Below are 16,213 nucleotides of genomic sequence, written 5' to 3' on the forward strand. Positions count from 1 at the left end.
AAGAAAGAAAGAAAGAAAGAAAGAAAGAAGGAAGGAAGGAAGGAAGGAAGGAAGGAAGGAAGGAAGGAAGGAAGGAAGGAAGGAAGGAAGAAAAAAAGATAACTACATATTCACCTTATCTATATTTTAGTGTATTTTGTCAAATATTTCTCAATTATATATTGATCTGGGTTGGGCCATACTCAAGAGTGTTGTGGGCTGCACACAATATACTAAATCATTCTTTAAGAGACAGCATGGTGTGGTGAATAGAGCACTGGCTTCAGATCTCACCTTTGGCATATCTCCTCTGTGGGGCCTTAGGAAAGTCACTTCTCAGTACTCCTAGGAAACTCCCTAGGCTAAAAGTTGCAGAAGAGTTGATGATGTGCATCACTGGAGCGTTTTCCAAGTTACTCCCTAGACCAATGAAATCAAAGGTCTAGACCCAGAGAATTAACTCTTTGTTGGTCCATACTTAACCACTCCCTCACTAAAATACATTTTGTTCTCTTATTTTAAATGTCATTAGGAGATTGGGACTCCAGAAGGCCAGGATATCCATCTTCCCACCTCTGACTGGGAAGTAGAAGGGTCTAAACTCCAGCGATGCTATTGATTTATTTAATTTTTAGGGTTTTTTCCCCAAATTTACAGAGAACACACACACACACATTTAGAGAGTGCTTTAAATTTTACAATGAATGTTCCTCACACTATCCCTGTGAAACAGTAAATCTGTGTCCTCAATCTTTCCAACACATGATATTCCCTGATTTCACCTTCTGTTTTCTGTTTAACTTTCAAGCCTCTCCCTGCTATCTCAGTCTTCATCTACTCCCATAAATTTCCTGAAGTTCTAAAGGAATCTCTCCCACTCTTACAGGGTGGGATTTACGTGTTTAAGCTTTTCGACTATTACTCAGCAAGTGGAATGAGCCTCCTCTTCCTGGTGTTCTTTGAATGTGTTTCTATCTCCTGGTGCTATGGTGAGTGTTTTGTTCTTCTCCCATCTCCACCCCTACCCCTCTCTTGTTTCCCTCTCCTATCCCTAAAGATAAGAAGGCCAAGAGTGGAAATTCTGCCCAATCAGAACTATCCATCCCCTGAAAGAGTGGACCCCCCCCCCACTCCAGCCTCCTCCACTTTAGTCTACTCCCACTTTAATTCAGCTTGGGGAGGGGAGACAGTTTTGTATAATAAAAGAAACAGTAGGCTGCCTTGTGAGCTTACCTCCTTTCTATCTCAATTCCCTCTTTTTTTCCCAACAAGCCTCATGTGGTAGGATCCAGAGCCCCAAGTCTCTTGGAGAATGAAGCAGTATCCTTACCTGATTCTCATTCTTGTGCCATTTTTCTCTTGTCACAGGGGTCAACCGGTTTTATGACAACATCCAGGAGATGGTTGGCTCCCGGCCCTGCATCTGGTGGAAACTCTGCTGGTCCTTCTTTACTCCAATCATTGTGGCGGTAAGGATGACCCCTAGACCCAAGTGCACGTGGTGCAAAAAACTGTATCTTCTGATGGCAGAAAGGGTATCTAAGACATCAGGGGAGGCAGGGACCATATCCAGGGATGCCTGGCTTGTTTGCAGAAGTTTGTTTTCCCATCCTCTTTCTCCTTTGGCAAGAAAAACATATAACTGAATTTAGATCCTTATGATCTTATAAAGTCCTAGCCTCCCTGTACTCCAGAGGAACTTGAGAATTGCCTAAAGTCTCATAGTTGGGTGCCCCACAAGGTCATTCAGAACAATAGAGGAAAGCTGCCCTAACCCCTGATAATAGCATCACCTCCCCTGAAGCTCCTGGAAAAACTGGTCCTCATAAGTGGTATCCCCAGTGCTGTGTTTGGGGGGACCTTTAGGGACTGGCAACAGGCTATGTCTGTCAAGGAGCCTAAAGGGTACATAGTCTAGGGCCAAATGACCCACTAACTGCCCATGTTCTCTTGTCTGCGTGTTTCCCAGGGTGTGTTCATTTTCAGCGCAGTACAGATGACTCCACTCACCATGGGCAACTATGTGTTCCCCAAGTGGGGGCAGGGTGTGGGCTGGTTCATGGCCCTGTCTTCTATGGTCCTTATTCCTGGCTACATGGCTTACATGTTCCTGACCTTAAAGGGCTCCTTAAAGCAGGTAAGGACATTCGGTCCCTGGTGCACATCAAAACCTATCTCCTTAAGCCACATTCTCCTCTGACCAGAGTTCAACCAAACACTTCTCCCCCACTTCATCCAAGAATCACTAGGTATTTTGTGAGCAACTCTTAGGTACCATAAATAGCCCATACCCCTTAGGAGTTGACTAACACACATGAAACAATATGACATGATACAATTAATGAAATACAGAATTGAATTATAGTACTTTTAAGAATCACCAAGGTTTTCTCACGTACATACTAGTCGTGTGACCCTTGGCAAGTCACTTAACCTCTGTCTGCCTCAGTTTCCTCATCTCCAAAATGGGAATGACGATAGCATCCACCTTCCAAGTTTACTATGAAGTTAAAATGTGGAAAAATTTGTAAAGTGTGTTCCAACCTTAAATGTTAGCTATATTCCTATGATTATTTTTATACATATAAATATTCAGATTCCCAAAGAACTTATGGATATTGTCTTATGGAAATTTCATAATAGCACTGTAAGGAGCGGTGCTACCAGTATTTTTTTAACACCATTTTACTGATTAAAAAAACCATGGCTCAGAGAACCTAGGCTACTTGCTCAAAGATTCTAAGCATTGGAAGTAGATTGTGAACCCAAGTCTGCCTGACTCAGGTCCAGAATTCAACCCACTATTTGTGCAAAGGAGAGCAAACATCTTCTGTCCATTTTACAGATGAGAAAACTGACATATTAAGAACCTGAACTACTTGCCTCAAATCACACAACTTCTATGATGTCTTCAGACTGCCAGGTCCTGTAGTCTTGCCTCTCATAACTGCTTTAAGACATCAACCCCTATGGACCACATATTGACTTAGTTTTAAAATGTGATGGTATCTATATCTTATGGAATTTTCATTTATTTTGTTAAATATTTCCCAAATTATATTTTAATCTGGTTCTAGCTGATCACCAGTGTGTGATGGGCCACATATGGCCCAGGGACAATGTTTTTGACACCTTTAGTACTAGAGTAGCCTGAGTTCTCCTCAGATACCATTTACAAATCCCCTGTTTAGTCCCATATCCACTCATTGGCCTCTGGAGAGCTCCTCTAGGTACCTTCATGCCCTTCATTTCCCTTCCTCCCCATAGCGCCTTCAGGTCATGATCCAACCCAGTGAAGACATAGTTCGTCCTGAAAATGGGCCGGAGCAGCCCCAGACAAGCAATTCAGCCAACAAAGAAGCTTACATCTAGCAGGTTGCCTGTGGCAGCAAGACCAAGAGGATGCTGGAGAAAACTATCACTCAATCCAACCTGGTTGAACATGACCACAAATTGATGTCTGAAGATACTATCGATCAACCTACCTCTAGTGGCAAAAAAAACAAAACAAAAACAAACAAAAAAAGACCATCACCACTCAAAGGGAAGTGTGTGGGGACTGTCAGTGGGCTCCAGTGGGTGGAAATGTCTGGCGGCTTTCCAGCAAACCACAGACTGTTAATGTTTTTAATCCTTTCTCAATAAGAATTGAATTATTGTGGAATTTGTAATTAACAAATAGGGCATTTTTATCCCATCTTGTGGCACAACCAACGCTTTGAGGTTCCGTGCTATGGATTTTTTCATCCTTTTCGTGACCTATTTCTTACCCAAGACTGTTATCTCTGACTTTGCAGGAGTTCAATTCCATTTGAAAGCTGTTTTGTACGTGTGAATACAGTATTTTGTATGCTGAAGATTTCCAGGGAAAGCTTGCCCTTAAGGTGTCCATAACCGGCTCTGCTCTTTGGTTATTTCTTTCATTCTTCGCTCTTTTGAGGCAGCTTAAGCAGAATGACGTTAGGAAAGTCGGTTTCTTAGAGCCCAGGCCTAATCCTTCCCAGGAGCTGTTTGCAGCAAAACTTTCCATCCCCAAAAGGAAACTGCCAATCAGGCTTTTCTAGTGATCAGCCTGCTCCTCTCTTACTTACTTGCCCATATGGGTGCAGGAAACACACAAAAAAAATTTCCAATCATTCCAGGGGCAAAATGTCCCATTGCTGAAAGTCAGCAGACGTGGTGCCATCATGTGTTGGTCCTAAGATGCCCAACTCAAAGTACAAAACAGCTACAGATTTAGCTAAGTTAAAAGGGTCCATCCAAGGCTCAGCACTGACCTATTTGCCCATTCATTTCTTCCTTCCCCCTCACCCTTCATCCTACCCAAAGCCTTAGCATCTTCCCATCATTCTTGAGTTCTATATAGTAAAGGGCTTTCCTCCATCCCCTCCCTGCTGATGCCAGTCCAGTGTCCAGGGCCCTAACAAAGTCGTCAATGTTTTGCCAGGCACCCCAATAACACTTTGAATATTTAAAACCACACACACACACACACACACACACACACACGCACACACACACACGCACACACAGCCTTTTGATTTGGGGGATTTGTTTAGTTTAGTTTTCTTTTCCTTTAAGGACGCGTGTCTTGATGGCAGTCTTTGTAGCGATGATGTCAGTAGCAGTGGGAAGATAACAGCAGTCATGGCATGAGGACAGTTTCTCGGTAAAATACTAGTAGTCCATTCACAAAGCATTTCTCTTTTGGCAGCTCCAAGTAAGACATCTGAAAATTGAAGGATTCCAGTGTCTGATTGTAAACAGCTAAGAAAACTGTGTGATGTAGCATGTTTCACGACCAACTTTCTGTGCATCATAAATAAATCCTTAGCAGGCCCTCAAAATGAATAGGGCGAACCTGTGACAAATATGGTAACTAACTGTGACTCAGTTTATCTTTTTGTCGTTTTTGTCCGAAGGTGACCAACATATACCCATTCTTGCAATAAGGTATTATTCTCCGAATGTTAAGCACATTATTGTAGAAAAACACATATATACATATATATATGTAATATATATATAAATACACACAACACGTACATATACATCTATTTCTGCTTGCATCATACCCAGCCTCATTCGCAAAATATTGTTCGATAGTTTCGAAACCATTTCCAAACTGTAATATAGCCTCAACTCTAAGGCATTTTAAATGTTGATAGCTGAACTTACCATGAAACAAAGACATCTTATAAATTGTGGGGGGTTAAGATAAAGAAAAAGAGACCCACCACAGTATAATCTCATGCTATCACAGCCACCATTCTCATGTTGTCTCTGGACTTCCATTAGAATCAAAAGTAAAACCCCTTCTACCTTTTCTCTTGTGTTGAGTGTTAACTGGATCCCATGTTGTTCTAAGCTCGATACCGAGTATTTCCTGTGTGACTGTAAACAATTGTAAGGAAGATGTTTGGCAAGGAGCCTCTGAGTTGGTTTCTGCCCAGACATCTCATATATAGCACAAAATTAGTGTCGTAGATCTCCCGTGTGAACTGTGAATAACTGTAACTTTTTGTAGTATCTGCCCTGCAAAAAAAAAAAAAAAGATATTGTATTATCATATGCTTTTTGCAATAAGGAATTTATTCTCAGAAACACCAAGCAAATTTATCTCTATATAAAAATATATATGTAATATATACATATTCAAAAATATATACAGAGCCTGTTAAAGAGTACAGTATTATTTAGAAGAAGAAAAAAAGACCTGTTCTATGGACCAAATGTAAAATATTTATAAATGAAAATGCATTTTAACTGTCTATAAATGGTGTCATTATTAAAGCACGATTGTTATGTAAGTTTCCAAGAGTCTAGAGAGACAAATAAAAGTACGTTATATGATACCTTTGGTTCCCCGGAGTCTTGATGTTCTTGCCTTGTTCTTTCTTTTTCCCTTCTTCCTACCTATCCATGCACAGTATAAGGGATAGAGCTGTCCCAAGTGGTGGGAAGGTGGGTAAGCAATTATTAAGGACTTCAGCCCTAAGGTTGGCCCTCAACAAAAATTATGAAGGACAAGATCGGGCACGTTCAGAGTGGTACATGAAGAAACCAGTGGAAATGCGCGTCGGCTACTGGGTGGGGAGGGTTGGGGGGGAGAGAGTAAGAACATGAATCATGTAACCATGGAAAAAAATTTTTCTAAAATATTTAAAAATTTTAAAAATCAAAAAAAATTATGAAGGCGAAAAGAAGTGGATGAATGAATAGAGTGTTGGCCTTGGAGTCGGGAAGACCTTGGTTCAAATCATACCTCTCTGCAGTTGGCTAGCTCTAATCAGAGGCAAGTCATTTAGTTTCTCTGAGGGATTGAACACTAATGATTTCAAAGGTCCCCTTCAGTTTTAAATCTATGCTCCTGCTTGATTCCATAGTCCCCTGATAGCCTAAGTTTATAGAGGACATCTATTTTAATGCTTCACCATCTGTGGGAATATCTTATATAGGATCCCTGACCTGGAGCCATCCAGCTTCCACTTGAATACTTGAATGATGGAAACCTCATTACCTGTTTCATGAGGAAACTCATTACACTGTTGAAAGGGTATAATTATTAGTCCTTCCTTCTGTTCATTCCATTTCCTGCAAGTATTTCTTAAGCATATACTTTGTATAGGACTGTTATGAATAAAATTGATATAGATGGATATATTCAAAATATTTAATAGTTTATTTAAAGCCATATTGATAATTAAGAAGGCCACATGCCTGCTAAGATCTAATTCAAATGCCCCGCCATTACCTCTGCCCACCTGGCTTGTTCCGCAGGAGAGTGTACCAATCCCAATCTCCCTATTTAAGCTTCTGTTTACGTTGTCTTACTTCACCATGTAAGGGTAGGAAGCCTGTTGAATCATGGGAAATGTAGTTCTCAAGTCTCCTAAGCATCCACAGGAAGTTTTTATCATAGATCTTGATATTAAGACCAAGGAACCCAAATTTCCACTAACACAGGACACATGGAGATAATGTGTGACAAATGGATACAGTCTTGCTTAGAGACAGGAAGTCTTGAGGTCAAATCATGCCTCTGGCACTTACTGGTTATTGGCAAGACATAGTCTCTCAGAAAACCTGGCAATTCTTCAAAGCAAGCATTGCACCATATTGTGGTAGAGGAAATTTTCCTCATTGGAGGTTCTCGGGACCGAAATCCCAGGTCTAGTCCTATCCCCATGAAGTCTACTCTTCATGTGACTGCCCTACAGATAGCTGCAAAATATTCTCATGTCCAATCCCCACTCCTACATAAGACTTCTCTGAGCTAAATAATCCAGCTCTTTCCATTGTATCCGAGTACATTTGAGCTTCCAGACCTCTCAGCATCCTGAGCACCCCTCTCCAGTATGTCAACTCCCATTCCAAACTTGTGCTTTTTTGTGCTCAACTGCCCCTCACACCTATCTTCAATGCCCTCTCCTTAGAACATCCAAACCTCAATCTCTTGCATGACATATTGCCCATGAGCACTCTAGGGGCAGTGAGAGGGAAAGAGGTAGAGAGACAATAGGAAAGGAGAGGAAGGGAGAAGATAAAGGATGTGGACAGGATGAGATGGGGAAAGGGAGGAAGGAAGAAAAGAAGGAGGAGAAGATAAAGGATGTGGGAAGGGGATAAGGAGAGGGAGGGAGGGAGAGAGGGAAGGAGAAAAGAAGGGAGGAAAGGATAAAGGATATGGGAGGGGGAAGAGGGAGAATAAGGAGAGAAAGAGAGCAGGGAAGGAACTAATACAGTAGTGATGACTTCATTATAAACTGGATTTTTTAAGAGACCAGAGAATCTCAGAGTTATTAAGGATAACAGGATGTTCATTAAACCTTTCTATGAGCAGAGCAGTGTGCTTGGTGCTGGGAGAGATATGACATGCTTTAGATGAGAGAGAGAGAGAGAGAGACAGAGAAAGAGAGAGAGAGAGAGAGAGAGAGAGAGAGAGAGAGAGAGAGAGAGAGAGAGAGAGANGAGAGAGAGAGAGAGAGAGAGAGAGAGAGAGAGAGAGAGAGAGAGAGGGAGAGAGAGAGTGTTTCCCCTTCAAAGGACATGAATTCCAGCCCCTAATCAAAGTCTCTCCCCAACAAAAGGTTATCTATTTAGTTATTGCTTGACATTAGGGTTGAATTCCTGAAGCAGCCCATTTAACTTTTGGACAGTTCTGGTCCTTTGATGAGGAAGGCATAAAGTGTCATGGAAAGCTTGGAGTCAGGAGAGAATTGGGTTGGAATCTCAGCTCTGATGGCTACTCTTTGTTTATGTAACTCTTGGACAAGTCATTTCAGTCTTCTAAGGCTGTGTGTTTCCTCTAAAATGAAGACTCATTTTAGAAAAATAGACTTTTGGAGCTAGAAAGGACTTTTCAGGTCATGCAGTCTAATTTCTTCATTTGTTAAATGAGGAAGAACTTTGATGCCAAGAGACATAAAGAGATTTGCCCATTGTCAGAGATAGTAGTAGGCAAATAGAAGATTTGAACCTAAATCCTCTAAGCTAATATCCATGCATCTCTGAAATGAGGTTTAAAAAATACTCTAGTTCTTTTACAGGATTGTTGTAAGAAAAAGGTTGTACAAAATTGAATCTATCAACAAGCACTTACTAAATATCTACCTCATGCCAGGCACTAGGTTAGACATTAGAATACAAAGAATCGAGTGAAACAGCCTCTGCCCTTAAGGAGCTTACCTGCTGATAGAGGACAACATGTATATGTTTAGACATATTTAGAATAAATGCAAAATCAATCCAAGATGGTTTTGAAAAGGAGAGAAGTAACTACAGGAGGTCAGAAAGGGCTTTGCGCAGAAGGTAGCATTTGAACTGAGTCATGAAGGAAGCCAGGGATTCTAAGAGGCAGAGATGAGGAGGGAGAGCATTCCAGGCATGGGGAACAGCTAGTGCAGAGTTTCAGAGGAACAGCAGGTAGGGCAGTATGCCTGGGATGGAAGGTCTAAGAGAAGAATAATATATAAGGGCAGGTAGGTGGCACAATGGATAAAGTGCCTGACTTGGAGTCAGGAGGATCTGAGATCAAATCTGACCTCAACATTTGCTAGTTCTGTGACCCTTGGCTGGGTAAGTCATCTTGTTTGCCTCAGTTTCCTAATCTGTAAAATGAACTGGAGAAGGATATGGCAAACCACTCCAGTATCATTGCCAAGAAAATCCAATAAAGGGAATATAAAGATTCAGAAATGACTGAACAATCATATATAGGAAGACTAGAAAGGGAGGAAATGGCTATGTTGTGAAGAATTTTACATGCCAGACAGAGAGGAGCCTTAGTTATATAAATGGAAAACACAGTCATATCTGAGCTTTAGAAAAATCACTTTGGTTGCTGTGTGGAGGATGGATCAGAGCAGGGAGGAAGGAGACCACCTAAGAGGCTATTGCAATCATCCAAATGAGAGGCAATGAGGACTTGAATTAAGGGGGTGGTTATGGGACTAGAAAGAGGTCAAATTCAAGAGATGTCGTTATATTACATCAAAATTTGGCAGCCATCTAAATGTGTTGGTGAAGGAGAATGAGGACACAAGAAGTCAGGATTTCCAACCCATAAAATCATAAGGTGAAACTTTTCTTAGCATCATAGATCTAGCGTTCAAAAGGATTTTAGGGGTCACCTAATCTAACTCTCTCATTTTACAAATATAACACCAGGATTTCCAACCTAGATGACTAGAATGATTGTGACACCATCAACATATAAAGGAAGTTTGGGGAAAGAACAGTTTGGAGGGGACCAAAAATAATGATATTGTAGATATTCTGAGTTTAAGATGCTTATGGGATGTTTAAGTGGAGCTGTCCAATAATCATTTGGAAATAGAGGACTTAAGTGCTGGAAAAAGATTAGAGCTGCTATCTTAAAAGCTTCCTTGTAGTGGAAACAATATTACATTTCTGTATGTCTTCACATCTATTCCCAGAGGAAGAGATAGGGTAACATGGTAGAAACAATGCTGAAATCTGGTGTCAGAAAAGTTCAAATCCCAACTCTGCAACTGTGTCATCTTGAGCAACTCACTTCCCCTCTCTGAAACTCCTTTATAAAAGGAGAGGGTGGATGCAATGAACTCTTAAATTCCTCACAGCTCCAACATCCTATATTCTCCCTATTCTATGGACTAAATCTCAGTCTGATTCCTCCTCTGGAGGCTGCTACTACTGAACAAAACTCCCTGCCTTCTTCTCTAATTGCTCCCTATTCTCTCTGTTACCCAAGCCTTTGTCCCATCTTCTCAGTATGAGATCTGCCCCTAAATGGGTTTGCCATTTTCCTCCATCCTCCCAAGTCCTTATCAGTCTCATATTTGGAAAGACAATTGCAGCTGGCCCTTTCCAATTCTCCCTTCCAAGAGCATTGTATACAGAACAAAGGGAAGCAGAACAAGCTTTGAAGACTGGTGCGCTCACAGCTGGAGGGGGGAAGAGAGGAATAAGGAGCTTGGAGCCTGCTGGCCAGGCAGTCACTTTTTTCTAATGTTCTAGGATGGAGAGAGCTACTCCCAGAGGGTGACATGTTCATGCCAAGGAACCAGCAGAATGAGGACATGAGATACATTATGGAGAGGGCGGGCAGGAAGGACTAAGAAAAGAACCAACACTCCCTGTACTCCACAGGATAAATCCATAAAGAATTTCCACCCTTGTGATTTGAGAGAGGCAGTGTGGAATAGTAGATAGAGCACTGGATTTAGAATAGAACTTAGTTCTAGGGTCTACATTTCACTTTAGACACTTACTACTATTACTACTATCATCATCTTCATCATCACTAACATTTATATAGCATCTGCTATATGCCAGGCTCTGTGCAAAGTACTTTACAATTATTATTTCGTTGGAACCTCAAACCAACCCTGGGAGGTAGGTTCTATTATTATTCCCACTTTACATCTGAGGAAACTAAGGCAGACAAAATGTAAGTGTCTTGCCCAGAATCACACTAGTAAGTATCTGAGACTGCATTTGAATTCAGGTCTTCCGGACTCTATTCACTCTATCCACATGACCCTGGATAAGTTATTTATCCTCTCTGTACCTCAAGTTTCTTCATTTGTAAAATAAAAGAATTAGACTAAATAGCCTCTGCAATCCTTTCCAGCTCTAAATCTTATGACCTCTTGGCTGGCTGGCTAACTGGTTGGCTGGAGAATTGGCCATAGAAAGGCTGTGAGAACTTTTTTGCTGTAAGCCTCTTCCCCTCTCATGACTCTTCTCATTCTTTTTCCCCCATCCCTCTTTCCTCCAAGTCCATCATCCTCATTTTGACTTGGTCTCATATCTAAAGATTAAATACAGAGACAAAGGAATTATACTTTAATGGTGGAATTTGGGGCACCAGAAACAAGCTTGTGGGGAAGATATTTGGGGCAGGTACTACCCATACTTAGGTCAACAACCTTTCTAAAAGGCTGTCCACCTCTTTTGTGTCCTTTGCCCCTCTCAATAGTTCTTCCTTCCCTTTCCCATAACTCTACACTCTACTCAAGAAGGTCAAGGATTTCTGGTTTTCTTTCATCCTCTCTCTTACATAAAATCAACCTTTTAAACAAATTCTAGTATCAGCATAACATACAAAAATGCATGTGGGGGGGTAGAAATTCAGGTTCCAAATTTAGCAGCAATTAGTGAAAAGCTGAATTTTTAGCATCCATCTAGCAGGAAGAAGGAGAAAGGGTTTTATACTCTGAAGGCCTTGGAAGAGTCCTTAGGACTTGATCTTATCTGCAGCATAAAGGATAAAGCCACTAAAAAGTGACTTTTTTCATGAGTTGATCAGCTTTCCAATTTTTTTCCTTTTTCTCTAAAGAGGCTCTTTGTTTTATGGAAAAGTTCTGTGGGAGAGGGAAGGATAATAGATATTGGGAGACATTTTTGAGATGTTGAAACCAAAAGATATCAATAATTTATTTAAATAAAATCCAAGATATATAGCCTTTTTAATAGTTTAAAGAAACTATTTTCACCTACAAGGAAAGAAGAATACTCTACTTAGGAGAGAAACAATACAGCTCACTGGAAATAATGCAAGACCTGGAATTAGAGGACCCAGGATTCTAAGATTCTGCCCCTTACTATTTGGGTGACCTTGAGCAAAAGTACTTAATTTCTCTTGGTCTCAGTTTCCTTATCTATAAATGGAAGAAGCTGTACTTAATGGAAGGTCCCTTCGAGTTCTCAATTTGACAATCCTGCAATTATAAAGGATGAACAGATGGAGACTCTGGCTGAGCCCAGTATAGCAAGGAACTCCTTGGAGCAGTAATGACTTACCGGTAACCCTGGGAGTTTGCTGGTGGGGTGGAAGTAAGGGGGCAGGAGTCTGGTCAACGAAATTATGTCTATGGACAGCAGAGGAAGCAATTGTCCTGTTCTGGTTCATGGTGCCTATGAGGAAACATGAGATCATAGAGCTGGAAAGATCATCTAATCCAGTCCCAGGGACATAAAATGAGTCCCTTTTGTTTAATCATTTTCAGTTGTGTTCAGTTCTCTGTGACTCCATTTGGGGTTTTCTTGGCATAGACACTGGAGTAGTTTGTCATTTCCTTCTCCAACACATTTTACAGATGAGGAAACTGAGACAACCAGAGTTAAGTGACTACTTAAAGTCAAACAGCTAGTAAGTGTCTAAGGCCAGGTTTGGACTCTGGTCTTCCTGACTCTAGACTCGGTGCTCTATCCACCATGCCACCTAGATGCCTGAGTCCCAGGAATATGAAAATAAGAAGCAAGTAAAAGAAGTAGGATTTAAATTATTCAGGTCTTCTCAGGTCTATACCAGTAATATTTTCCTTCTATACAAGCTGAAAAATGGGGATAATAATAGTATCTACTTTCAGAGGTTATTGTGAAGATCAAATGAGATAATAATTGTGAAACACTTGGTACAATGACTGGTACATAGAAAATGCTATATAAATATTAGTTATTATTATTATTATAAATCCATTGTCATTTACCCTAAACTCTGCTGCTTTCCTTGAACCTCAGTCTACTCATTCATAAAATAGAATCAATGACTTTTTCCCATCAACTTTTCAAGTGATGGCAGTATAACTCTCATGTTTATTTTTAAATCATTTGGGATGTTTGGACAAATTGTCCTCTATGGTCCCTTTTAGATTCATGTTCTACATTTCTCAACTCAGTCAGAGATTCTGCTCAGGTTTTCTCTAGCTCCAGAAATGGTCAAGAAGGACAAACAGGTCAATAGAATACAGTAGGGATAAAAGATCTCAGCAATCTAGTGTTTGATAAACCCAAAGATTCCATATTTCTGGAAAAGAACTCACTATTTGACAAAATGTGCTTCAAAAATTAGACATAGATAAATATCTCAAACCCTACATAGGGTCAAAATGGGTATATGATTTAGACATACAGAGTGATATTAGGGGAACATAGAATTGTTTACCTGTCAGATCTATGGAAAAGGGAAGAATTTATGACAAAACAAGAGATAGAGAACATTACAAAATATAAAATTAATAATTTTGAATATATTAAATTTAAAAGGTTTTGTATAAACAAAACCAATGCAACCAAGATTAGAAGGGAAAGAAAAAATGGGGGGAAATTTTATGACAAATTTCTCTAATAAAGGCCTCATTTCTCAAATACATAAAGAACTAAGTCAAATTTATAAGAATCCAAGATATTCCTCAATTGATAAATGGTTAAAGCATATGAATAGGCAGTTTTCAGATGAAGAAATCAAAATTATAAATAATCATATGAAAAAAATTTTCTAAATCCCTCTTGATTAGAGAAATGCAAATTAAAACAACTCTGAGGTACCACCTCACACCTATCATATTGGCCAATATGAGAGCAAATGAAAAAGATAAATGTTGCAGCAGATGTGGCAAAATCGGGACACTAATGCATTGCTGGTGGGGTTGTGAATTGATCCAACCATTCTGGAGAGCAATTTGAATCGTGCCCAAAGAACTATAAAAGAATGCATACCTTTTGATCCAGTAATACCACTTCTAGATCTGTATCCCAAAGAGATAAAAAAAAATGGGAAAGGACTTGTTTGTACAAAAATATTTATAGCTGATATTTTTGTGGTGACAATGAATTGGAATCTAAAGGGATGTCCTTGAATTGGGATATGGAACAAATTGTAGTATATTATGGTGAGGGAATACTATTGTGCTACAAGAAATAATGAACAGGATGACTTCAGGAAGAGCTGGAAAGACCTACATGAACTGATGCAGAGTGAAATAAGCAGAACCAAGAGACTATTTATACACAGTAATAACAATATTGTGGAACAATCAAATGTGATAAATTTTGCTACTAGTTGCAAAGCTTGGCTCTACCACTGGCCTGTGTGAGACTTAGTGAGTTATCTCACCTGCAAAATGAAGGAGTTAGACTAGAGGAACTTTAAAGCCCCTTCTGTCTCTTGATCCATTATTCAGAGTGTTTACTGGTCTTATGAGATCCCTAGGGTGTAAAGGTATAAAAAGCACCATCTATGAATAGTAGGTGGACCAGGATACCCAGAAAAGAGACCGAAGAACCCTAGTAATTGCCCAGACTTTGAGAGGGAGGGAGAGATCTGAGCTCAGGGTCCCCCAGGAATATTACAAGGTTCTAGTGAGAGATCAGCTTACTTTAGAATCTCAACTAAGTTGGTCATTCATAAAAAAAGTAATCATTACCCAGTATCATTTCATTAAATCTAGAGTGAGAGAAGAGGTTGAATAGACATCCATAGAGAATAAAAGGAACAATGATTGCCACCCAGGGGAGGAGAGGAAACTGTAGCCCTGTGTGAAGCCTCAGAGTCAGAAGACAGAAATGATCCTTTTATTTCAGAGATGGGGCATGGTCCATAAAGAAGGTCACAGTGATGGACTGATAGGCAGAACGAGACAGATTTTGGAACATGGCCAATATAGGAATTTTTTTTGCTTAACTATACATATTTGTTATGAGGGGGTTTTTACAGTGGTAGAAGAGAAAATCTCAAATAAAATAAATGCTAGATAATTGTGGGAGAATTAAAAAAAGAAGAATAAGAAGATAAGTCCTAGGTGGAAGAATGGCTGAAGTAGCAACTTCTTCCTGGTTTTGTGAGTGGTAGCAGATGTTATGGGTCACAGAGAAGATGAACAGAGATGAACTGGTCTCAGGACAAAGGGTTTGACCACTCTCTCATAAAGTCAAAATACCCAATAGCCAATGAAAGCTACTATTTCTGCTTGTATAAAGGAAGGAATAAATGAATGAATGAATAAGATCCTATCCATATAAAGATACAAACAAGGATATGTACATATATGTGTGTGCATATATATGTAGTATATTTATACATGTGTATTTACACATATATAATACATATTGTGTATATCTGTGTATGTACATATATGAGCCCAGAAGCATCATAAGGCCCTGGTAAGAGCTATAACAAAGATCATCAGTCTCAAGGGAATCTGCCTACCCTGGGGTCCCTATTTCCAACTATGTTTTTATTATGTGTATATGTGTGTGTGTACTTCACATCTATCATGTATGCATGAATACATAAAATATGTTTATATATGCAATTTATATACATTTACATAAATATTCACTCCCATAAATGACCTCTCAGAAATCGCTAATGATAGCTCATCGATCATATCTATTTTTTTTTCTGGCTGTTGTTTTGGAGGTGAGAGGTTGGTCCCTAGGAATGTAGTTCTTCTTAGATCAGTGGCTTGAATTCATCAGTTGTTAGGGTATCTCTTGTGACATCACTACTTATCTTGGGTATAGACTCACTCCCTAACAACCACTTCTCTTTTTGCCCTTTCCAGTCTAATTTAAGCATTCTAGTTTGTCAAAGAAATTGAAAGCAAAACCAGCAGCAAGCAGCAATTGCCCCTCTTCTCTGTCATACATCATCATCATCATCATCATCATCATCATCATCATCATCATCTTATTGCATTGCTCCTTTGTTTCCCCAGAAAAGTTGTCAAAGCGAAACAAAATAATAGAAAACACCTTCTTTACCATCCTTTCTTTTCTTGACGCCTTCACTCCCATTTGGATTGTTGATTTCCCTTACATTGTTTTTCCATGGGCCTGCCATGATTTTTTATTCATCCTCCATTACATGCCTTCACTTCCATCTGCTGTGTTGTTTTAAAATCTAAGTTGCTTGATGAGTTCCCTGTGCATCCACAGCAGTCTCTTTAGACAATTCCTTCTTTTC

General features: G+C 39.8%; 1 protein-coding gene across 1 annotated transcript in view; it reads left to right on the forward strand.

The window, feature by feature from the left end:
* The window catches only part of SLC6A1 (solute carrier family 6 member 1), a 25,930-nt gene extending 21,495 nt beyond the window's left edge, over window positions 1-4,435 (forward strand). The window contains exons 11-14 of the mRNA XM_044656849.1: window positions 866-968; window positions 1,348-1,448; window positions 1,949-2,116; window positions 3,247-4,435. Coding sequence (XP_044512784.1) covers window positions 866-968; window positions 1,348-1,448; window positions 1,949-2,116; window positions 3,247-3,351 — 477 coding nt within the window. The 3' untranslated portion in view covers window positions 3,352-4,435. The remainder of the gene's footprint in view (window positions 1-865; window positions 969-1,347; window positions 1,449-1,948; window positions 2,117-3,246) is intronic.
* Window positions 4,436-16,213: the final 11,778 nt, after the last annotated feature.

Source organism: Gracilinanus agilis, chromosome 1 (genome assembly GCF_016433145.1).
Source record: "Gracilinanus agilis isolate LMUSP501 chromosome 1, AgileGrace, whole genome shotgun sequence".
In the NCBI taxonomy this organism is placed as follows: Eukaryota; Metazoa; Chordata; class Mammalia; order Didelphimorphia; family Didelphidae; genus Gracilinanus; species Gracilinanus agilis.